We start from the raw sequence: 25,332 nt of genomic DNA on the forward strand, positions 1-25,332 counted from the left end.
GCTTCGCGGGGGGCGAAGCCGCGGGGCAGCGTCCTGCGGCCGTTAAGGCGCCAGAAGCGCGCCTGCCTCCGTGGGTCCGAGCGGCCCCACGGAGGCTTGGTGCTCGGGCGGTGTGTCCCTCGGCGGGGCCGGGCCTGGGGGACGGCCGGAGCGGGCAGGCGAGACCTGACGCGCTGTGCCCGGTCAGCCCCCGTCGGTACGGGGCGGGTTTCCCTACCCTTCGGCTGTGCCCGTACCGCAGCCCGGCGGTCGTTGCTCGTTAAACCGTCCTCGGAGCTTCCTCGCCGCGCAGGGCGATGAAGACCCGGGTGGAAGAACGGGTCAAGTGTAAAACGCCCCGGTGTCTCGGTTGTGTAGCTGAACGGGCAAGTAAGGCTGGGTTAGCGTAGATCCTCGTGAGATCTGTGCACTGGGGCCAACGCAGACCCTTCCTCCTCAGAAGAAACCATCTGCGGGCAGTTTGGGATATGCCTTTGAGGAGAGATCAGGGTCAATCGCACGTATGGTGCGTTTCGCTGCAGTCGGAAGGAAATTTACCTTGCCCGTGAAAGATCTGTGTGCAGCTGTGTACTAAATTGGGTGATTTACACGGTGACTTTTAGCAATTTAAGGAGACACTCATTTTTCTGTGGAACTTTGCCTTTTTGTTTGCGGTTTTGAAAGCCATACGTTAAGAAATTAAGATTTCTAGACCTGCTGCACTCCTGCAGTATGTATCCTGGGCTGGAATATCATACAAGATAATTCTCTTCAAAATCCTTCCACACAACTTGGTCTATTCAGTTTGCATTGCCATGTTACGTGTGCTTTTATCTGTTTGTATTTCCAACCTCATAAAAATATGGTTTATCTTTAAATGATAATACAACAGGACATTCCTAGTGCACTAGCACAACCTTATTCTCAAGAAAGTCTAAAAAAACCCAACAAACGTGTAAAACACAGGTACTTCTGTTGTAATCTTAATCTTCTCTGTGTTTTATCCTGCATTCAGTGTGCTGTGTCCAGTAAGATTTCAGTAGGTAGTGTTAGTTCGCCGTATGAAGCAGTTATGTTTGCCTGTGGTGCTGATGATTGTTGAAATGTGAGTGTGCCTTAAATAGTACACATCTTTACAGGAGAAAATAGCTTATGAGCATGTATACAAATCATTGTAGTGCAGTCCACACAGCATGAAGTCGTTCTGCTTTTATAAGCAGAGAAGCAGAAGCTGAGGTGGGACGTGCTGAGGAGCAAGGGCAAGTAGACTAGGAGCTAGCTGATACTCAAGGTAGCTGGAGCCAGAGCTCCAGCTGGACACTAGCTTAATTTAAGCTTCAGTGGTTGTGATCATTCTTTGGTAACAACTTGGGCTTTTACAAGTTTTGGGGGAAGGAATAGGGGAAAGTTTGTCTGGGTATAAACATGTACCCAAACATGTACCACATACGGTCACATGGAGGGGGAAAAAACCCACAAACCAACTGTCCTGGTTTCAGCTGGGATAGAATTAATTTTCTTTCTAGTAGCTTGTATAGTCTTATGTCTTGGATTCAGTATGAGAAGAATGTTGATAATACCCTGGTGTTTTCAGTTGTTGCTAAGTAGTGTTTAGTCTAAAGTCAAGGATTTTTTTCAGCTTCTCATGCCCAGCCAGCAAGAAGGCTGGAGAGGCACAAGAAGGTGAGAGGGGACACAGCCAGGACAGCTGACCCAAACTGGCCAAAGAATATTCCATACCATATGTCATGGCCAGTATATAAACTAGGGGGAGTTGGCCTGGAGGGATTGCTGCTCAGGAACTAACCGAGCATTGGTCGGTGAGTGGTGAGCAATTGCATTGTGCATCACTTGTTTTGTATATTCCAATCCTTTTATTGTTATTGTCATTTTATTATTGTTGTTGTTATTATCATTATTACTTTCTTGCTTTCTGTTCTATTAAACTGTTCTTATCTCAACCCGTGAGTTTTACTTTTTTCCTTCTGATTCTTCCCCCTATCCCACTGGGTGGGGGGGAAGTCAGTGAGTGGCTGCCTGGTGCTTAGTTGCTGGCTGGGGTTAAATCACAACACAATCAAAACAACAAACCAGTTGTGAAGTAAAAGAGACTATCCAGAAAAATGCTTCTTCAAAGCTCCTAACTTAGTATGTTTCCTTCAAAAGATACTGTGGTCATCTGGCTTTTTAGAAGAGAGATATTAATGTTACTAGTGCAGATTAAGCACTTTGGCTTTTTGCTGTTTTAATTTAATTTATGAACCTTCAATCTCTTCACAACCAGTATATCTTTCTTCATTTGATGTTTCTATGTCAGGCTAGATCTCTGCATTGGCTTCTCCCCTTCTCCATACCTCTAAAACTGTTCCTTTATTCCTTCTGCTGTTCTCTTGACCTCTGCCCCAGCCTCCCTTCCTCAGCAGGAACAGTCCAAACACTGCTATCTGTCCCTCCCTCTCCGTGCTTATGCCTTGGACATCATTCCTGCTGTGCTCACCAGAATTCTGGGAGTTTCACTTGCCCTCTTTCTCCTGTATTTACTGTTACATTTCCTGTAAACTGTTCTAGGATGGGCACAATACATCTGTCTACTTCCACTGTTGTTTACACACCTAAGCATGTTAGATAGGTAAATTCCACTGACATTTATACAATTCAAATACTCTCTGTCTCTTGAGCTGATATTTATGAGACAACAGATACAGGTCCTTTTGCGCATTGGTTACTGCTAGCCTAGAAGAGAGTTGTTACTCAGCACACTCTTAAAAAAACAAAGCAACATGTGACTGCCTGTGTTAAATATACTGCAAGTAGCAAACACATGATCTAGTTGTTGCCACATATCCTCTATTGCTTAACAGTAACACCTAAAAAGCCTTACTGAAAAAGGCTAAACAAAACACAGTTATTGGACTTTGAATGAATGAATAAATAAACTTTTACAGAGAAAGTCCTTGAGATTGTTTTGTTTGACTACCACCTATGTTGAACAATAAAAATTAAATGTATCCTGAAATTAAAGATCTTCAGCTGCAGAAAGAGACACAATGTACCGACCAGCTTCAGTTCTGTGAGACTTCCAGCTCCCTAACAAAGGCATCCCCACGTTTTAGCATTTCACCATGTTTATTAGCTGAGATGTCAATGCTAGTACTTCTGCATGTCATACTATAATGTCATGCTGGGGAGGATCAACAGTCTCATATTTTACATGCCTTTTATGCAAAATCACTTGGTTTATTCTGCTTCTATTTTCAATTATGCCAAGCAGGTTCCTGGGTGGAACTCCACTTCAGCAGTAATGGAAATGGCAGTGGAAACACTGTCACTCCAGCGAGCCAAGAACAAGTACCAGCCTCTATTTCCATTCACAATGGTGACATGGAGAAAATACTCCTTGATGCTCAACACGAATCTGGAAGAAGCAGTTCAAGAGAAAGTTCACATTGCGACAGGTAAACAAGATGCTTTATTGTAAGCAAAGTAAAGGTCACTATTAGACAAAGCCATTTTTATGCACAAGTGGCAAAGACAAATACAGAAATGCTTATGTATGTGTGTGTGTTTACATATGTGTGTGCATATACATGCATGCAGAGAGGAAGAGATAGGAAAATTTCATATTTAAAAGACTGGTATTTAAATACTAGAGTAATGCCTGGGTAGAAGCCTGTCCTGAAACCAGAAAGAAATTACAGGGGAGAGGACTCTAGGAGAGTTGTCACATCTCATGAGGATGCCATCTTAGGCTTTTGGTGTATCCTGATAAAGGCCAGCAGCAGCAGCTGAACTTCCCACGGGTGTGCTGCTCGTGTACAGGCAGCAGCCCAGCCTTGTTCTAGTAAATAAAATACTCTGGAGCCGTGTGTGGCTGTCATTCTAAAGGATCAGTCCTTGTGCAACCAGTGTCAGTTCTGTTCTTAAGAGCATATAGCGCTACTAACACTGCTGTCTGCAACAGGAATGTCAGAGAAGGGTGATAATAAGTAACTTGTGTTCTGTAATGAGGTACATCAGTTAATAGTTCTTAGGTAATTGCTAAAGAATTGTCCTATATCTAGTTTACAAATCATAACGGATTTCTAGGAGTATAACACAACAAAACAACTTATATCTGATGCAAATTGTCAGTCAGTGTTATTAATTAATTTATTTGATTTTGATGGGCTATGAAGTCTACAGCATAAAGTTTATTAAAAAAAAAAAAAAAAAGAACTACAGGACTCAAAATAGACAGTAGGTTGCAGAACTTCCTAGCCTTATCTGGCTAGTCTGAATTCAAACCAAACCCCACTTTATTCATCATTTGCTGCCCATTGTTATTTAATAAGTAACACGGGCCAAATCATACAGCCTCACAGGCATATCTCTGCACTGCTGAAAAACAGCTCTGTGCAGCAAACTTCTTGGCAGATTGTTAGAAGATCAAAGATTAATTTAATATGATGGCTGGATTATGTCACCCATTGACAGATTAATCTCTTAAATTATGGTCAGGGCACTGTAGCTCTTTGGAAGAACTGTGCATGTAAGCTTCATTGACTATCTTTTAGTGCATAACATAAACAACATCATAAAAAATTTATTGAGTTCTTTCTTACTTGCGCTTCTCTCTTTATCAAGCCCTCCTCGTTCCCAGACACCTCAGGACAGTCACAGAGCTTTGGAAATAGAGAGTCACAGCAGTGGAGAAAAGAATAGCTTTCAGGTAAAAATCTCATCTTGCTTTGGGAGAAAGAATTTCTTACTCTCATTGTTTGAAAACCAGCATTAGGAAATAAGAGGTGAAGCTGCTAATGTAGAGACTTAAATAACTTAGAATAGTCTTGGCAGAATCAGGTTTTGTGTATTTGTATCTGACTTGCATGGATTTTTTTTTTGGTTAATCTGTAACCTGAGATATTTCAGAAGGATTTAGGTGCCCTACTATCTTGTCTTTTTAAAATGGTTGGGTTTTCAAATGCCTATTTCAAGCCACAAGTTGAAAAGGCCAACCTTCAGATCCTACAAGTAGCTTTTAGGAAAAAAAGACAATCCCCAAAATAACCACTAGTCTAGAATTCAAGAGAGCTGGAGTCAGCACCTTCCTAAGCCTCCAACTTCTGGTGATCCTGAGGTGTATCATGGTTTATTTGTCCTGTGCAGTGGGCATTATTCTTTACTCAGTAGGTCGATTGTGATGTAAGTCTAACAGATTGAGACAATCAGATTTTACATTAAGATATATAGGAAATGCATTGATAGGGTGGGTATATACATGGCTATTTATGTGAATATTAATGTTCTGTGGGCAATTTACCATGCAGAAGTTTCCTCTTCTCCCACTGACTGTCAATTTGGCACATTTCATGCATCCCCCACAATGAAATTTTATTTAAATGCACTACCACTGGTGCATTATGAATTTAAAAAGTGAATTTGACAGCAGCAAGAATTCCCAGAGTCACTTAAATGTGACAGCCAATAACATACATTTTCAGAGCACTGCCATGGCTTTATGATTCCATTTTGTTTTAACAACTAGTACTTAGCATTTCTACATGCTGCTTTGAAAAACTCACTGTTAGTTCTCATTTCATTTTATACATTTGTTTACATAATTGCAAAGAAAATTAGTAAATACATTTGAGAAAACAGCGGGGAAAACGAATACTATATATTAATGACGTTTTATTGATATACAGCTTGTTGCATGATGACAGGCTAAAATCTTAGGTCTTCACTGTGATTAGATACTGGCTTTTAGTATGAAAAAATTTACTTAAAACATTTTGAGGAGTAAAGTATTAAAAGTATTTAAGTAAATTTCTCTGCTCTTCCAAAGACTGGGTTTATTATCTTGAGTAAATCACTCTCCCTGCACTGTTTATATACAAAGAGATACTATTTTCTCATTAAATCAAGGTATATTCCGTGCCTGTGACTAATTCTTACAGGGTTAGCAGTTAGCAATTAGATTATATTTCACTTGGGGCCTCTGCACGAAGAGATGTACGATGTACAATAAACTGGCAAAAGTTACCAGCACTAACAGTTACTCGTGCTCTGATGTGCAATGTTATTTTTTTAATTCTAGTAAGAACTCAGGACCCTTGCATCTGACTTTAAAAAAACAGATTTCTTCCATCACTTCCCTCTTTCAATTACTGTTGTTTATCATCTGTAGCTGAGTGTGCACTGGCTATTAGACTTTGAGAACAAATAATCAAAAGTTAGAAAGCCATCAGAATTAAAGTTGCCTGGACAATTTTATTTCCATTCTTAAGTGTATAAGTCTGCATATATAGCTATTTTAATTCTATGATCAGATGCTATTTTTATCACAAGACCTTGGCTCCATTTAATGCATGTGTATTAAGCAAGAAACTATTCTTATTCAGCATTTATGCTATAATTCACTTGAAAACAAAGCCACTGTTTGTTTGGGGGTGTCTTTCTGCACAGATGTGTACAGGTTGACCTGGGCTCACTTCACCCCTATTTCCAATACTGGCCCAAAAGCCAGGTAGCTTTATGAGACTAGAAGTAGTTTCACTTGGCTTGTGTTAGCTTGATCAAGGATCTTCAGATAAGTATGACTTCCATCCAGTTTTGAATGCAGGCAAAAAGTTTCTTCTGCCAAATGTCAGTCAGATGTGTGAACTGGAGATATTTTTGGATCCTGTATGTAAGGATTAAATGCAGGGCCCTGGCATTTTATTTTCCAGGGTGGTCTTTACTTAAGCAAATATGGGCTATGGATATGGGATATGGTCTCTTCCATTCACATCCTGCTCTGATGACAGATGTCCCTCCTCCCTCTGTTTTTATCTAGGATCTAAATACTTCAGTAGAAGGGATATGGAGAGTCCATGGTGGGAGGAGATAGGAGAAGTGAGCTTCAGAGGTAGTCTAGCATATGGTCTTCAATACAGAACAGGAGCTTTGTTTTGCAGTACTAACTTCCTACCTATTGTAGTTCTGAGTAGTGTTTGATAATGGCTCTTTGTTGTAGTCTGAAGAAGATTTTCTTGAAAGGAAGAAAGAAGTAGAAAGGTTCCTGAAGAAGAATATAGATCGGATATGGGATTGGTCCAGCAGGCCTGAGAACATCCCACCAAAGTGAGTGCTGTCAGTTCTTCTGGATGAACTTGGGTGCAGCCTTTACTTCCACAAGTCTAGATATGTATCTGTTAATGCTGTGACTGTGTTTTCTTCCTCAAAACTAGGGAATTCCTTTTTAAACATCCCAGGCGCACAGCTACACTCAGCATGAGAAATACCAGTGTAATGAAGAAAGGGGGGATATTCTCAGCAGAATTTTTGAAGGTTTTTCTTCCATCTCTGCTGCTTTCTCATTTGCTTGCCATTGGACTAGGGTAAGTGTAAATTTGAAAAAAAAAGGTAGATTTTTTTTTTTTAACCTGTGTTCTCTGAGGTGTAATTCTGACTCCCAATTGCCTCTTTGTCTAAAAGATGGGTAATACACTTTTTCCGTAGAAGGGGGACATATAGTTATTCAGGAAGTGCTTTCTATTTGTCTGCTTGTGGTATTGCTGAATGTATGAAGTTTTCCTTTTCTGCTTTTCTCACTAGTTGAGAATTTTTCAAAATAATTAAGGGGCAGTGAAATTAGGAGTTATATGTATGAACCATAGTTACACTTAAACAATACTTGGTTCCACTGGAGATATGACTGTTAATCTCACAACTAATCGCAAAGGAAAAAGATACTATTTAATATATTTTAAAATTCCACTCGCACCTGGGAGGGATGGGGGACATGAAACAAAGTGGGAATTGGTTTTCTTTAGATGATTTAGGTGTTAGATGATCCTTCTTTAAAAACAGCTGCAGAACACAGACTAAAGGGAAAAGATTAAATGCCTTTTAGTTAGAATCAGAGTTTGCCTGTGCCTAAGCATGGCAGATTCCCTGATACCAGCAAGGAACTCTGGGAATCTGGGCACATCTAGCTGCTCTCCCAGCAGAGTATGCTATGCCACACTGGAGGGCTCAGGGAGGAGTTAGATGAGTTCTGGGGTTACACCTGTCATTAGCTCTGGTCCTGCTCTTTCTCTGCTCACTCCCTGCATAAATCCTGAACCTGATCAAGGCTGTGAAAGTTGAGAGTGAGGGGGTGCAAGAGATTGAGGGGAAGAGGAGGGCTCTGTGCAGCTGCAGTAACTGGAAGGAGGGACAGCCCAAACCTTCTGTGGTCCCTGTGGTATGCATCGTTTTGGATGAAGGCACAGGTTATCTTCCTGTACAAACCCAAGATCTCAGCCACATAATACTGTAAAAGTAACATGAGACTAATTTAACTCCTTTCACAAATAAAATGAGTAATTGGACAAGATAGAATAAAAGCATAATGGAATTTTCCTTTCAAAATAAACAAGTTTGGTGATGTAAGTAAGTACTTATTTTCTTCCTGGTCACCTCTACCACTGCTGCAAATTTGCATCATTCCAGTTCCATAATGAGTGAGTAACAAAGTCACATCTTCAGGAAGTGCTTAATGTAGCATCAGTAAAATAGTTACACTTCAAAATAATAATTTTTTAAGCTACAAGAAGTACATGAATAGAAGATGCAATGTAGGGCAGCTGTGAAAGCATACCAAGCTGGGAAATAATGACTAGAGAAATAGTAAGAAGTACATGAAGATGACAGTAAAATGAGAGCTTTACAAATTTCAGAGGTATTCAGCAAATGGAAAAACTTAAGATAACAAAAGGAAAAACGTAATAAAACATCTGACTTACTTTGAGACCTGAAGCAGTGTGTCCTTGCTAACCACATACTTATCTCTGATTCTTGCATTCCTGAAACTGAACAGCTTACACAGAATTGTTCAGTCTTAGCACTCAGGGAGTATTACTAGAAAAGGGTGCACACAAAGTCACTAGCAACTGAAAACCAAGTTTTATAGTAGTCACTTGATTTGCCTGCTTAATTATAGCTGGCACTGCTGCTCCTGCTGGAAATTATGTAACTAGTAACCTGATGAGGGAAAAAAGTGTTCCTTGCATGCTGTATGTTCTTTTTAAAATGAAATGCAGCCCTCACTGACCATGTGTTCTTGGTCCTCAGGATTTACATTGGAAGACGCCTTACGACCACAGCTTCAAGTAGTACGTTTTAAATGCACCTGACACGTCTAGTTTCAGAGCAAAGAAGATACTCATCTGGGAATACAGGAGGTGAACAGCAGCTAGCGATGACTACCTGATCAGCATGTAATTGTTCTGTAAATGTGTTCTTGTTTAGTAAGAATGGGAAAAGAGACACTAAAGCTAATGTATCGTATATAGTCTTCTGGATCAATTCATAGAGCTTTTTTCAGATGCATTAACGTCTGTTATATTGCTTTGTAGTGAACTATCTTTGAAAATTAAAATAACTTGATGTTTAAAAACAATCCTAGCTTTAATACAGCAATCTGATTCAGCTAGGTATTCATCTAAACTGCTGTTTTGTTGTACTTCATGGATGTGAATATTTGTCACTGCTGCTGTAATCATGACAATAAGGGATTAGCCCAAAACAATGTGTGGCCTTATGTACTATATATGGGAATTCAGAAAAGCTTTTACCTTGCTCAAGGCAGTTTCTTCCTTATGTAGATTTTACCTAGTGTGCTCTCACATTTGTGTGAGATGTGAAGTGTTGAGAGACACAGTCAGCTGGAAGGAATTAGCACAAGTGAAACTTCCATTAGTTTTTACTAGTTCAGAGTGTGATGCACAACATCCTGAATTAAAATTTGGACTTTAGTGCCTAATACATAGCTTCTTTTGCAAAGATGTTAATTTAACTCCCCAATTAATAGAAGTTCCTTCTGTTGTATCTACTTGCAGGCTACTGCTTCTCAGTCTTTTTATCTGTAAAATAATAAATTTGCATCTTATATTTGCCTCATCCTTGTATAGATTTTAAAAAAGGGTTGCTTGCTTATTTGTTTTTACTAATGGAATGCCTTTTCATTCAGTGATTGTACCTTATTTAATGAGAAGAAAATGAATGTTTGCCAAAATATCATGTTTTATATATTTAAATAAAAAGGTTCCTTGTGGAGTCAGAGTTTTCTTGTTCCTTTTTCTCTAATAACTCTTGAAAGTGGCTGATAAGGCTCTGTCTTTAAACATGAGTTTCGTACTGTGTAACTGACAAGAAAGATGTTTTCATAGAAAGTAACTTCAGTGCTTGTTCTTAAACTGGAATATGGCTGAGCTGTCAGTAGAAGTTGCTCAGTAAACAGAAACGTGGTGAGCTTGCAATACATATTCTACTTTGTACTGTTGTCATCATTTAAAAAGAAATTTGCTTTATACTTTTATTTTTGTCCTTATTTAGCAGTACTGACTTCTTCTGTGCTTGAAATGGAACCTGTAAAAAACGTGGTTAGTGGGCACCCGGTAATACCGTATGGAGGGCAGGGCCTGCCATCATGCGACATCCTGTGGCTGCAGGACTGGATGCTGCTGTGCAGGCCAGTACATGTGTTTTGTTTTCCCTGGGAGTAAATCACTTGTTCTCACTTCTATGAATTTAATCAATCACACACCTTTTACAGGTGGACCAATATCTGGGTTTTTTACTGTATGTCTGCATGTACAATAAAATAAATGGATTTATAGGATTTTATTAATTTCTAAATAATACTTCCCCTATGTGATGTTGGATGCATTTTTTTATCTAACTACAGGCAGAGTTGAACCTCAGTGTTGCACCAAAATAGTATTAAAAACATTGGTATCAGAATGACTGTTAGATTAACTGCTTCCTCCTCCTTTGAAAAAAACAAGATTTGTTTTTTAATACCATTATATCAAGTCTAAATAAAAGATTCCTTATAAGTACTGCTAAAACCCCAACAACTAGCCCAACTCCTCACACCCACCTTTCCTTGAATTACAGCAGGTAGAGCGGGGTGTTTAGTGAGCGCCAGCCTGCGTGCAGGTTCACGTTTCATTTAACCAGGGTTCTTGCCGTGTTCCTTGGTGTTAGATATTTCTTGTTTTCAGTGAAAGTGAAGATACACCAACTGTGCTGGAAGTTCCCTGGGTTCATATTCTACTACAACTGGTATTTTAAAAAGGAAGATTCACAGCAACGGTTAAAGGCATTTAGGATTATGCTGAAGTAATACTCCTATCTGCATTGCAAAGTTAGTTGTATGAAAGTATCTGTTGTGAATAAAGGAACTATATCAGTTCTTTGTTCTTTTCTCCTTTCTCTTTTTAAACACAGAAGCAAAGAAATCCTGTATGGACAGGAAGAGAATTACCACCCTAAAAGACCTGCAAAGTAGGCATTTGTTAACTTCCTTGCAGTAGCTGGAACTCTTCAAGCCCAGGCTCGTGCATGAGGCTAAAAGCAAAGGTTGGACCAGAAGGAGCCAGAGCATATCCTCTTCTTGGCAAACTGGAACAGGTGAATGCCAGCCTGAACTTTCATGTTAGGCTTTCATGTCCTGTATAACTGTTACCACAGATTAAGGTAGTAAAATGGAAAAAAATGTTCTGTATATGTAAACCATGTTACTTATTTGCATATTTATCATTACCAGCACCTTGACAAGTGGTATATCTATTACCTCTCATAGCTGCTGAGAAAACATTTCTAATTTACATTGCTGCTTTGCTTTGAAATGAGAAGTGATTTATGTTATAGTGTCCCCTATTATAATTATTCCATCAGTTCCACCATCCCTTGGGATCACGCCCATGGGTATCATGCAGAGGGGTAGATCAGCCTTTACAACATCGGTCTTGCGCAGTATGGTACCCTGCCCAGCAGGTCATCACAGCCCAGAAAACCCCTCACTTGTTGTTGGACGTTCACCAAAATTGCTGTGGTCAAACTGGAGCAAGCGAAAGCAAACAGTGCGAGACAGGAACGGGGAGAAGGAAGGCAGCAGAAAAGTCATCTCAGTCTCTTGTTCCGCAGACCTTTGCAGACGGTCAACTTTTTCAGCTTAGGCACAATGAACAAGGGTTTTAGAGGTAGTTACACATTTCATCCTTACTCATTCTTAATTTACATTGGTTTTAATTAGAATTACATGCATAATCATCTCTGAGGAACTGATCCTCCGTCCCTGATCTTGCAGGGGATGAATATAGTTTCAGCAGCTTTTTCAGAGTGCATGTGTAGGTGCATGATAATTTTTCTAAAGCTATCAAGCAGAAATAGTTTGTCCATTTTCAGTTATCACAAAGTTGAAGGTAATAAATATAGATACTTGTTCTGTGGATAATCTGGACTGTGATTCTCTATATTTCATCAAGAACGCAGCAGCAAGGTGTACTCAGGGGTGCTAACGCTGTACTTGGGTAGTCAGCGCTCCACTACCCAAGTATCATACAGCCATTAGCACTCTGTTTATCCACATTTTTAGGATCATCATTCAGAAAACCACATTCAGCCCACTCTCCACCATATTTCTATGACATGCCCAAGGTGATGATTACCCATTTCAGAAAAAACAATGTGTGAAACACCTAGAAGAACATCAGACAGTCAACATCTGTATCAGAGGTTTGTGCTTATGGCAGCAACTTCTTAGGCTGCCCTGATCCAAGCTGAACCACTGTATATGTAATAATTATTTTTAACATGATGGAAAGAAGCAAAGTTAATTAAAAAAACCCCAAACCCTAGTCATCATGGTGCATTTAAACTATTGGACATCATTATCCAATTATTGGTCAAGGCATTCTTACAGAGCTACATCAGTTTTCTGTGGTCAAATGTCAGCCTTTTGCCTTTGTGTCTTCAACATTGATTTCTGTAATAGATGCCTCATGCAAATTTCACAGTTATCAATTTTTTAAAACAGCTTTAAAGTGCACAGGCTTTGCTAAAGCCATGGAAGCAGTGGACAACTAGTCCAAAAGAAATACAAATGCTGAAAGAAATGGCCCAGTACTGCCTTAATATGCTAGATATTGACAAAATCTGCACTGAAGACTTCAAGCTGTTTGATCCTCACACTTCATACCAGGGGAAATGGAAAATTCAGTCAATTTTGCAACTAAACTTATTTTCTTTAAAAAAATAAGAGGTCACAGCATAAATAAGTACCATTTTACGTACAGCACAGTTCCAGTCCAAGGAGCTTTATCTTTTTAGAGACACACGAATGAATATAACTCATCATAACTCATTTAACAAACCTCATTCCCAGTTGTGCTTCCAGCTGTGGACCCAAGGTGTCTGCAGCTCCCTCCACCTTCCCCGGGGAGGGTCCCCTTTGCCAGGGTCACCTCCCCACTGCGGGCAGACCTAGCCCGAAGGACAGACAGGAGGACACCAGCCACAGGCACAGGGTAGGAAGCCTGGGCTGGCACAGCAGAGCTTCAGCAGGGGCACAGGCTTGCAGGAGGCAGCCAGCCCTATTCAAAGCTGAGCTCGTCATGGTCTGACTGCTTTCAGGCTTAGCAGGCTCATGACAGCAGCAGCCAGCTCAGGGCACACCGAGGGCTTGTGTGCTTTTGCACAAGAAATATGGTCAGTGAAACTGTGGTATTAAAAACTTACCAAATAGGAAAAGAAAGTCACGAGAGAATTGTTACGGATCACAGCATTTTCTAGAGTCCCATGTAGGTATCACCAAAGGCTCTCAAGGCTTGCAGCAGAAACCTGTTCTTGCTCCAGAGCAGCAATCAGTTCGTTGCAGTCTTAAAGCATTTTCTCTACCTGGGTTTAAAGCTTTGCATTTCAGCATGCTTTGCTCTACTAGCGGAAAGTAATCCTCAGCAGCAACGAGCAGAGTCAGAGGCCAAGCTGACAGCTCTGGGACACGTGGGATGCATCGCACACGCTATTTATAACCACAAAGGAGGCTGCGAGGAGGGCCAGTGTCTGGGTAAGCTCAATGTACAAGGGCCTCCATCAAGAGCCAGCAAAGGTAAAGAGAGAAGCTGAGCTCTCAGACTGAAGCTTTCAAGGATGCTGCAACAGAGGGCATTTGCTGCAAAACCAGTTTCTGTTCTCTGCAGACTCCTCACACCCCGCAGTTTGCACGGAGGTGGAGGTTTCCTTCCAGGAGCCACTTATGAACACCACCTGGAGTGGCACAGACCCCCAGCCCAGGGAGAGCTCCGCAGCGCAAGAGCTGCCTCCTCCCAAGTGTCCCCCAGCAGCCAGACCCCAGGGGACCTTCAGCTGTTCCCCCGTTAGCAGCTCAGCCACACGCAGATGCTTGTCTGCTCAAATGAGCCTGTGAAGTTCATACTCATCAAGGCTTAACGTAGCTTCTTACCACCAGTTTTGTAAGCACCACCAGAGTTTGGATCAAATTTGGTGTAAGGCAGGAAAAGACCTTTACATCAAAAGTGAGTTAATGGGACACCAATGGCCAGAGCCACCTGCGTGTCCACATGCTGCCCAGCGCTCAGCATCAACGAAAAGCCGCACGGGCGTTTGCTCCGAGTTACAGCTCGCTCTTTGGAGCGGCTCAGACACCACATCACCATCACTTGGAGCAGGGAAGAGTCAGGCTCATTCCTCTTACCCGGCCTGGTGAGCACGGGGCCCTTTCTGCCCTTCACAAACCCTGGATGCAAAGAACAGGACAACAAACCCCCAAGTATTTTATCTACAGCTGATGAACAAATTTGCATCATGCTGAGCAGATGCAAGACTGGCCCTCCCTTTCCCCCCTCACCCCTCAGCGTAAACCCCTTGCTGGCTCCCATGCCGTCTGCGAGGGGAGGGATCCGGCAGCAGCCACCTCACTGCATTTTAATTCCCTAAACGTTCACCTCAAGTACATGTTGTGAATTCGGACATCTGGGGTTCCTGCTCCTGGCTGCAGGCCATCAGCACAGCTGGATACCCGGTGGCTGCTGGGTTATTAATTCCTGCTCACGAGACAACGCTTGCTCATCTTCCCAGGTCCCATCTGTGGAGTTGGGGGATCGTCCCCCAACCCAAACACTGGCCTCCAGAGAGCTGCTGCCAGAACTGCTCCAACAGCCAGGAGCTGGAAACAGTTTGAGAGAGAAAAAAAACCCCAAACCCACCACGCCAGGTTTTATTTGGTGATGCAGGGGTAATCATGGGCATAGGAAAATATTGCTCACCCCCCTTCTGTAATTCCAGGACCAGGCAGTTCCATGGGAAAGTCCTTGCATGCCTGCCAGGGAGTCTGAAAGGTGACTTCATTTCTAGATACAGCCTTTGGGCAGGGTACAGAACAAAGACCTTTGGTCAAAAGCTCGACAGAAACAATTTCTGACTTTGGAGCCTAAAAATAGCGTTCTAGCACATAACACATGAAACACCAGATTAGTCTGGAGGATGGCCACCTCACAGGAGAGATCACAGACCACACAGAACCATGCCCTGCGTGGCTCACAGTCACAAACGTCACTGTTCTCCAACCGCGGGGAGGGAGCCTGGGCAAGGGCTGGAGAGCTCCCTCACCCCCTCCTGATTTCCTCTCCCCAGGAAATTAGAAGGACAAATTAAGTGCCTGAACTCTAAGGAAGCACATTTTATTTCATCAGGTTGTAAAATGTGTTTCAGCTGTCCTTCAGCCACACGCACCACCCCTCACCACCCTCAGTCCCGGCACATCGACAGCCACCGGCACAGGGGCAGGAGCTGATCCCCGGATGCGCCGATTCCAGGTCCCGCTCTTCAGAAACTGCTGTGCGTCAGTGCCAAAGCCCCCAGCCCTCAGCAGAGCCCCCAGGGCTGTATTTATACACCCCCCCCCATTTCTTACTTTACTTCACTTTCCCGACATGTTTTTTCTGGAGTCACTCGGCATTTCCATGAGGAAGTCTGACTCTCTCAATCTGTGTGTTTGTGCTCAGCGTAAAATGACAATGGAATTCAGAGTTTAATCTTAAATCCCATTCCTGCAATTTCCAAACCCATCCCCGAGAGGAAGCAGCAGACCTTTGAGAGGGCGGTTCATCTTCTCCCAACACTTTTTCATCCTGTAACCGGTGATTACAGTTACCACAGATGCCCACTTTCTGCTCACTGAACAACTACGCCGATTTAAAACACATGCACAAGCTCTGTGAAGCAAGGATTACATACAAAACTCTCCCTCAAGTTTACAGAAACTGCCTCCCATACGCAGCGCCTGCTTCAGCCCTAGTTAACGGGGCATTAAGGATTCATTGTACCAAAGGAAGTGACTTTAAAAACACGTTTCAAAAAAATCTTACCTCTAATTTCTAGTACAGACAACTTCTGCTCTCCTCAGTTACTTCCTCAAAAACAGCTGAGGCCTGCAGTTACCTTGCTGCTAGGAAATACTTGCAGAACAGGGTATCTGTGTGTTGCACATAGCCCACACAGCCTGTCAGAAGGCACCCATAGGGGTTTTTCACATGTGGAAGCCCCGTGCTGCATCTCTAACACAAGATCCCTGCCACGTGTTACCGACAAGACGCTCAATCTCCTGGAAGTCAACCATTCGGGGTATTGCATGTGCGAGTAGCGCAATGCTCTTGAACTGGTCCCAGAAGTCAAGGATGGTTTGGGGCAAGTATCTGAAAAAACAGTAATTTTATCGAATTGACAATAAAATCTGGGTTTAGATAAAATGAAATGATAAAAATTTCATGAATCATCAAAAACTATTTAATTGAAAGTGGTACAAGCAAATCATGTTTTATATAATAGAAGATTTCATCATATCCTTTTTCTTTTTACTCATATTCCACTTACATTTGCTGAAAAAATAGATCAAAAATAGACAGCACTAATATATTCACTGAATATGAACAGACAACTTTCTGAGTTAGAGGTATGACCATTCAAAAACTAATCATTTAAAATGGAAATACAAACAATCTTCAGGTTGGCTCATTTGGCCAATTACCTAACAAACGGAAGAAAAAGTTGTCAAAATACACAGAGCAAGTCCAGGTAAACATTTAAAATTTATTAAACTTTTTGGTCAAAATAATTGAACAAGTATGTACAATCCCATTGTATTAGCTCTATTATGTATTTTAGGAACAAGGTCAAATCTAACGCTTTAGTGACCCAGAAGTTCCACATTTCAAGATTTTCAAATAGTGTCACAACCAATATACAGTATAAGGTTTTTTTTTTTTTTAATTTAAACTTTATTTGTAGAACCTCAAAGTTAGTTGTACTTACTAGCTTACTGTGAACAAGAGTGGCACTCTATGGACATTGATCGGGAGGGTAAGAATAGAGACATTTTGCTCTTATATATGCAGATCTGATTCCATAATCATAATACACCTTCATTTTAAGAAAAATGGAGTGTAAACCACACTTCTGTATTGCCTCTGGGAAGCTCAGGGGATCTTGTTTTTCAGCAAGAATTTCTAATTTGCAGGCACATTTCATAGAGTGTAACGTCTAGCTACTTGATGCTACTAAAATGTGCTGCAACAGCTTCAGGAACAGTTTCTCACCCAGGCTAGTCTAGGGTTGAAGAGAAGGTTGATGCATTTTAGGCCTCTTTGGAGGAGGAGGGGGGGAAGGAAAAAAAAGTACCTAAGGCTTAAAAAAAAAAAAAGTTAGCAAGAACAGAGTTACAACAACCGCAGTTAACACCAGCTCGTGGCCTCAGTGTTTTCCTACATCTTCATGTTAAAGTCGGAACGTGCCCAAGTCTATTAAGCTGCGTTGCTGCTTGGCATAATTAAGAAAGGTTTGGTTTTTTTTGCTGGCTTGAACTGCAATCTGAAATACAATATATTATGCCAAATATTTAAAATAAACTATATCTTCATGACAAATACTAAAAAGGTTAAAAAACATAATGCACGTAAGGTATGTCTCTATCTAACATTGAGAGGCATCAGATAAACTGAATTTTTATCTTCAAAGAAGAAAATCTGTTCAGTGTTTTGTTTTCCCTTCTGTGCAAGGTGGTCACTTTCTATTAAGGCTGTGGATGTCTTTATACTAACCTTTTCAATCTCCTACTTGGTACACAAATAGTGTTACAAGAAAACCAGTGCAACTTAAACTAAATGACAATTTCATGGAAACTCTAAATTTAGAATTTGAAATACTACACAAAAAAGTTTGTATTAGTCTGCCAAAAATCAATGTTTTGGGGCAAACATTGTCAAATCTGCCCATCAGGATTATTTTGCACAATCTCAGTACATGCAATAAAAAAATAAAAAGACTGAATACATACCTTCAGATTTAAAAACAGTTTTTATAGTTTGTTATTTTATTAAGTGGTTTACACCAGAAGGTGTGGTTATAGATACAGTTGGTGAGTAAATATTCATGGAAACCTGTCTACGAACCCAACTCAAGACCTACCTAAGTGCTCAAAGGTAAAAACACCTAAGCCTAGATACAGGCCAGAGGAGGAATGTTTACAGGCATTAAGCACAATATATGTTTTGAAAGGCCCAAATATTACAGCAGAGAAAGAGCGCAAGAGATAGAAATTACATTTTTATGACAATTTTTCTTCTTGGGTGTTAAATTTTTGGTCTATAAACTGGAAAGGAAGGCTCAGACTTAAATAAATACATTTGTTTTGAGTATTGGCCTTTTGAGCACTGTCCATCAATTCTGCCTCTAGAGGGTTTCTCCCAGAAAATTGTGACTGACGTTCCCTACCCCCACCGAAGGCAGAACTACACCATGAACTCAAAAACCAGGCCAGATCCTCTCCTTTATCTAAAGGGAAGTAAGTGCATCAATGTTCTTCACTGGTAGGACAACAAGGCCTTCTCTTTTACAGATAAACAAATGAGCTTAACTATGCAAGACGACGACTCTGTCCTCAAGTAAGTCATCTTTAGTTAATTTTGTCCTGGAATATATACAAATTATTGGTGGCAGCTACAGCAATGATGTTCTCCATGGGATGCCATGCTGTATGAAGAATCTTCTTGTTGAAGTCCAGACTGTCAACGCTTATTTCATCCTTCTTTCTTTTACCACCTGTACACACTTTACGTGGCTTTAAGATGGCACGAGGTTTGCTGCTCTCCCTGGATGCTTCTAGAGTGATATCCCGTCGCGTGTTTCGGTCAAACATTCTAAAGAAGTTGTTGTAAGATCCAGTCATGATAGCACTGTTTAAAAGCAGAAGAAAGGCAAATCTTACTAGGTTTCCAGAAATAGTATTCAACCCCCACCTTATCCCTCTTACGCACAAGCTGACTATCAGACCAACTTCACGACCAGTATGCGGCATTACACTCTCTTCCTCTCTGATGTATACCTTTGCTCAATTCCATTTGGACTTCAGCGCTGCTTCCACTCCACCACTTTCTCTTCCCCTGGTTCCCACCTCCTGCCACCAGCACTCAGCAGCAGTCTTATGCTTTGTTCATCTTAATGTGAGCAAAGCGGGTTTTCCCGTTGCTACTCTATCCTTTTATCCTGCGGCAACAAAAGTCATGGTGGAAGCAAAGCCATTGTAAACTGCTTCATTACCACAAATGAAAGTGCCTTCCTTTGCCCTGTGCACGTGTTGACCATGAGCATGCCAATGGATTAATTACAAAAATTTGTCTTGAATCAGTAAAAGAAGCCCCTTGTGCAAATGTCTGATGCAGCCCTGCAGAAACAATTCAGAGTTTCTGTACAGTATCAAATTTGCTTTTGAACAAGGCAGAGAAAAATTTGCATCTGAAAATGCTTTCATGTATCTAACTTCCAAAGAACAGCTTGTCTGTAGCTCTCAAAAAATATGCCTGAAAGTGAGGCCAAATTGGTCGTCATTTTCCATATTGAACACTTATCTCTACCACTTGAAACTGAAAAGCCGCTTCCCACAAGGCAGAAGTCCCACAGATTGTTAAAATTACAGGCACCTCACCCTTGTCGTCTTATTTGCTGATACGCATTGTCTTTGTGGCATTAAAAAATTAATGACTAGGAGGAGAATGAGATACTATTACCACAACATATACCACTCAGATTGTCCTAGGAAATGCACTGAGTGAAATATTTTTTTCTTTTTCAAAGGGAGGTGACCATCACAACTTCCATGACAACTTATGTTCTTATAATATGTTCAAATGAGATGACCTTGCTTTGACCGATTCTCCCTCCCCCTGTCCTCCAAAAAAGACTGACTGGGGTTGCTTGAAAAGAAAAAAACCAAACCACATAGAAATAAGGGTCAGTTTCTTTGCATTTTAGCTTAGTGAAAAACATACACCACTTCTTTTATGCATTTTATGTTAGATACTGTAAATATTGCTAGCAATTTTTTTTGGTAAACTGACGGACACAGTATTTCTCTTCTCAATAACTCAAAGCCAATTGCAACCTCAGCCACTTGCAACCTGGTATTTAGAGTAACCAATTTTCTTTAATATTGTTTACTTAAATTAGTATGCAAGTGGCATGTAGCAGTACATGCAAACTCAACTATCATTGCAATAGCAATGTAGGTAGGTTTCACTTCCTTTGCTGACTCCTGTGGACAGCTTATAAGATTTGACTTCCCTGATCACTGTCCCCATCTGAACTATGTGATGGATCTTTTCTTCTTCCAATATTTGATAGACTTAGGCCAAAGCTTGTTTCACAGGCTGATCCTGTTACCATCAAATCAAAACTGATACCTTTTCATTGAACAGTTTGCAAGCATTTGGTATCAGACAAGTCACTGTTTTAGGTATTTCAGATATCTTCACAAGCCTTCCACAAAAAAAAAAGAATCCCCAAGGCAAGCCAAGATAAAGCATGCAGATGTAAGATCCAGATCTGCCACAATCTTATCCATGGTTTCTGAAAGCATTTTAACAGGTACCTAATATTACCATCACTAGTGACAGGAAATATGCAACATTTGTGCCAATATATGTAGCTTTGCTATCTGATTATAATGCTTGACAACCTGGAGGCAAGACATTATTTCTACTGTTTGCAACAAATATGAGTGATTATCTAACACAGTTTTATCTTCTTTAGCCTACAGAAAACATGGAAAGAAGATTCGATTTATAAGACACAATGCATTTCTTATATACACTTTAAAAATGAAACTGAGTCACATTTTCATGGCTTGAAATGGCCAGTCTTGACTATATAAAACTTCAACAACAATTCATATTAGAAGCAAACTGACACACAAAAGCATATTCCACTTCTGCAACTGGAGGGTGGAGGATTGAAGAATGAAGTCTTCTTTTTTCAAAAAAACAAACACACACACAAAACCACCCCAACAAACCCAGTTGATTTGAATGCGGCTAATTACATCCTTAAAGTTAAGTACTGTTTATGGCTTTCAATACTGGAAACCCAATTCTTAATGCTGAAGGAAAAACAAAAAACCAAACCAAAATAAACCCTCCAACTTACCTATCAGAACCGTTCCAGCAGCACTCAAATTTGTCAAAGATGCAGTCATTTTCATAAAGGGAACAAAGCTTGCTTCGAAGATACTCATGAACCTGTTTGGAACATTTAAATTGGTATTAGATATAAAGAAAAAGAAGAAAAGGGGAAAGGAGGGATATTTAAGAAAACTTGAACACCATACTTGATATGTCTCTACAGGCCTGTTTTCCATATTGAGATCCCACACTTTAACAGAAAGGTAGTCTCTTGTCATCATGTATCGACCACTGTGACTGAATTTTACATCAGATATCGATGATATTATTTCTGAAAAAAACGATCTGCTGCTAGGATCTTCAGGTTCTTCAAAAACTGTAGATAGAAGACACAATTACAAATGAAACCAACACCAAGTCTTACAGCTTTGAACAGTTTTCAATACTTGGAAAGTTTTAAATCCATACACTAGTTTCTTTTTAAAGAAAGTTGCTCTTAAATACTTTTTAGAAATAACCTCTTTTTAAACAATGTTATGCTCTTAGGCATCTAGCAATCTGATGACTATCGCCAACAGTCTCAGCCAGAGCATAGCATCAGCAAACTACAATTCACAGGTCTTAGGGATGAATCAGAGAAAAAAACCTAAAAAACAACCCATGGGTATGGTAAACATTGCAACTGATCTACAAATCATGTTGAACAAGAGCAGATGAAAACATCAACATCCCAAACACAGTATCTTAATGCATGACCCAGGCATTTTGAGACTACTGTACAACATAATTTTCTTTAGATCTGAACAAAAGTTGTACAACACAACCTGCTGAAATAAAGTATTAGTATCTACACTTGAAATGCAATTCGTATGGTTTTAGAAAGCAGATAAAGAAATGCATTATTTAAATTGAAGAGTCAATCTTTGAAATCGATGTTTCATGACACAAGCTACCCAGAACTATTTATTTCATTTTTGAATAGACCCCTTTTAACAGGATGTTATTCAGTCACAAGCAGTTAAAAAATAGAGTGCTTCTAAGTAATTTAATGCAACACAAAGTCAAATAGATGAAGCGGCTTAGCATTCTACATTTCCCATTGCACAAATATTTCCTTCCACCAACAAGAAAACCTTATCTGCACTATAGAAAGCTTACCTGCAAATATCAGTATGGTATATCACCCCACAGGGCTAGTAATACTAATAAACCACAACTATTACAGTAGCGAACAAGAAACAAGAGGCTGCGTGCAAGGCACAGGCAGTTATCCTTATGACTTCAACAGAAAAGCTTTCCTCACCTACGTAAGTTTACGTGGCTCAGCAGACCAACGAGCATTCACCTTTCACCCCTGCAAACTCGCTTCAAACGCAGCGCATATTCTTAAGAATTAATTCTATCCTAGGAGCTGCAAATGGTCACGAAGTAAATGGATTCTGGCAGCATCAGCCCAGTTTCTAATGCACAAAGGTGAATAAACTGCCCTAAACTGGCATTTGATAAGCAGATACCTTTGAGAAGCACCAAGACTGAGTCTGGACAGAAGACAGGTCTCACTGGTGCCAAAAGCACTTGTTCCCATCAGTTTATGATGCATAAATGGGTAAACAGGAGCAGAGTCAGATCGTCAATTGTCTCATGCTACACTTCTGCTTGTTGAGGGCCTAGAACAAGACAATTAAAATGTTCCATTCTACAAAACTACCACCCCTTACCTTGTATGCTCTTTACCAATAAGCAGAACACCTATACACTCTATCTTGCATGAAAACAAAGCAAGACACCCATAAACCAAAGACATGTCCTAACTTACATTTTGAATGCCTATCACAGAGGGCTGAAGAACGCATGTCACAGAGTCGAATAGTTCCTTTGCTACTACTATAGACAAACACATTACAGTGATGAGGGTGGAACTCTGCAGCAGTAATCACTTCTGTCAGCTCCTCCATGTTAGCAGGCTTAATATCTACAATATCTGGGAAGGTTTTTGTAAAGGCATGTAACATTTCACATTCAAATCACTTCTAGCAGATAATTATTGAAAAATGTTAAAAATACCATGTAGAAAACTAGGGCAAGATCTTAATTTCCACTGTGTGCAATCTACACAAACTAAAGTGACCTGAGTAGATTAAAAAAAAAAACCAATAATTTTTACAGATCAACTTTAACAGATGCTAGAGATAATTTCAGACTCCTCTCAAGCCTCCTTCTTAATGCTTCCTACTGAACACTGAATATACCTCATCTGTTTACCTAAAGCTTTAGAAAACTTGCATATGTCCTATTTAATATTCAGTATTTCTGCAACTTTTATTTTACTGCAGATTTGCCAATTTAGGACATACTACTAGTTTTGGATACACAGGCTTGCAAAAAGATTTGAAAATTATTTCTGCAGTTAATGATATCATTTGACATTAAAAAAAATGGACATTTGTTTTCTTTAAGAGAAGTGTCATTTAGGCAGTTAAGAGACCTTAAACTTTGGAAAGAAGTATCTACAGTAACAAGGGATCTACTTCTCAAATTTTTCAACTCTTAAGTTGACTGAACTCCACAAATAAAGGATGCTCCCCAAATTCCTCAATTTCTCTTTAGAAATCAATCTATGATATTTCTACTGGCAGTTTTCCATTGAAAGAATGCTTGCCCTCAAGAATGTATGAGAGCATCCTAAGGCCTGCTTTCACTGTATTAAACCTCCAGATTTTAAAATCCTGTATTTTAATCCCTAGATTTAAACACCTACTCTAATTAGTAAAACTAAAGTGATTCTCTTAAGCATACACAACTTGGATGTGCCCCAGTGTTCACAGAGAACAAAAAAAGGATACTAAAACTTCTATCTGTGATTTCTAAATGCCATAGGTTAATTCTTAGGTCATCTGCAGAAAGGTATGTTTCATGATCACTATTTACTGAAATAGAGTTTATGTGATAAGTATGTGCATTTGCAAATATCCTTCTGGGACTTGCTTCTACCATTAGGTCCATGGGTTTCAATATTGGCACCTGAAACATGAAAACAAACAGTCAATTTTGGCATAAAACTGGTTTCTGATTCAGAAGATATTAATTAATTGCATACCACACATTTCTGTTTTGATTTAGTGACTGAACATTTTCAAAACCACTGAGCAAGAAAAGTAATAAAATAGCCTATGAATGCTGAGTTTGCACACTACCAACACAAAACCTCAGACACTGACTTCTGCAGAAGTTACCTGTCAAATACAGCAGCTTTGTACTTCATCCAACACAAAAATGGTGTACGATTATAATGATATTTGAAGATTATGTTAATTTGAAACAAGCACTTAAAAATGACCCCCATATCTGAGAGGGGTGCTTGTGAAATTGGCAAGAACAGTTTGCAAAGAAATCTTTACATTTGTTTAACTGAACAGTCAGTACAATTTTAGGAACACATGGATGCCCTGTTTCCACAACTACATGATCTAAAGTGTGACATGGTTTGTCAGGGTCAAGTGGGCTAAGCTTCCCTCTAGCTCTTTCTCACTGACCAGCAAGTGAATAGTTTAAGGTTGCCCAAGGACGTCCTATGCTGTTCCAGTACATACAATTCAACAGAACACTAACTTACATTATCCAACCAAGAAAAAAAGTTATGACAGTGTCCAAGATAATCTCCCTTCCTGGAACAAGAAACAAATTAATCCAAGAGCTCTGTAATTGCTCTCACCATGTTTGTATCTCACAGTCTGTTTACATCAAACTGTAATGATTAAAATTAATCTATTACTTTTTATTAGGCAATTTTCCTATCTTACCACATGAGTGCTCCTAGCCTGGTTGTGAAATCAAAAATACATTAATGTCAATTATCACGTATGGTACTTAGAAATGCCATGCTCACTATGCACAGGGATGCAGCTCTAAAGTGCTGCTTCTCCTTCATGTCTACTCCTTTATAAACAAATGGGGATTCTATTTCTGTAACAAAATATGCAAACAAAACCCATAAAAGCCCAAGGTACACACACTCTAGATTTCTAAAACCTGATCATTTTAACATATGGAGGTAACTCTAGGCAAGGTTTTTTCCCCTTCTGCCAACTGTTGCTCA

The 25,332-nt window shown here is 40.1% G+C and overlaps 2 protein-coding genes across 4 annotated transcripts in view; one reads left to right on the forward strand and one right to left on the reverse strand.

Moving 5' to 3' along the window:
- The first annotated feature begins 296 nt into the window (after positions 1-296).
- On the forward strand, positions 297-10,016 carry BNIP3 (BCL2/adenovirus E1B 19kDa interacting protein 3). The gene is made up of 6 exons (XM_010582008.1): positions 297-369; positions 3,251-3,434; positions 4,603-4,687; positions 6,974-7,080; positions 7,188-7,337; positions 9,055-10,016. The coding sequence occupies exons 1-6, from the start codon at positions 297-299 to the stop codon at positions 9,104-9,106; spliced, it is 651 nt and encodes a 216-aa protein (XP_010580310.1). The 3' UTR covers positions 9,107-10,016.
- A 6,841-nt stretch (positions 10,017-16,857) lies between these two features.
- PPP2R2D (protein phosphatase 2, regulatory subunit B, delta) overlaps positions 16,858-25,332 on the reverse strand; it is a 30,912-nt gene continuing 22,437 nt past the window's right edge. For 2 of the 3 annotated variants that reach the window (XM_010581943.1, XM_010581944.1), the window contains 5 exons: positions 24,080-24,257; positions 23,053-23,217; positions 21,443-21,612; positions 21,262-21,353; positions 17,497-19,016 (listed from right to left, as the gene is read on the reverse strand). In XM_010581943.1, the coding sequence (XP_010580245.1) occupies positions 18,737-19,016; positions 21,262-21,353; positions 21,443-21,612; positions 23,053-23,217; positions 24,080-24,257 (885 nt within the window). In that variant the 3' untranslated portion in view covers positions 17,497-18,736. Of the gene's footprint in view, positions 19,017-21,261; positions 21,354-21,442; positions 21,613-23,052; positions 23,218-24,079; positions 24,258-25,332 lie in introns of all 3 variants that reach the window. The other variant, XM_010581945.1, reaches the window with a different exon arrangement.

This window comes from Haliaeetus leucocephalus, unplaced genomic scaffold (assembly GCF_000737465.1).
Source record: "Haliaeetus leucocephalus isolate CR32 unplaced genomic scaffold, Haliaeetus_leucocephalus-4.0 Scaffold830, whole genome shotgun sequence".
Lineage (NCBI taxonomy): Eukaryota > Metazoa > Chordata > Aves > Accipitriformes > Accipitridae > Haliaeetus > Haliaeetus leucocephalus.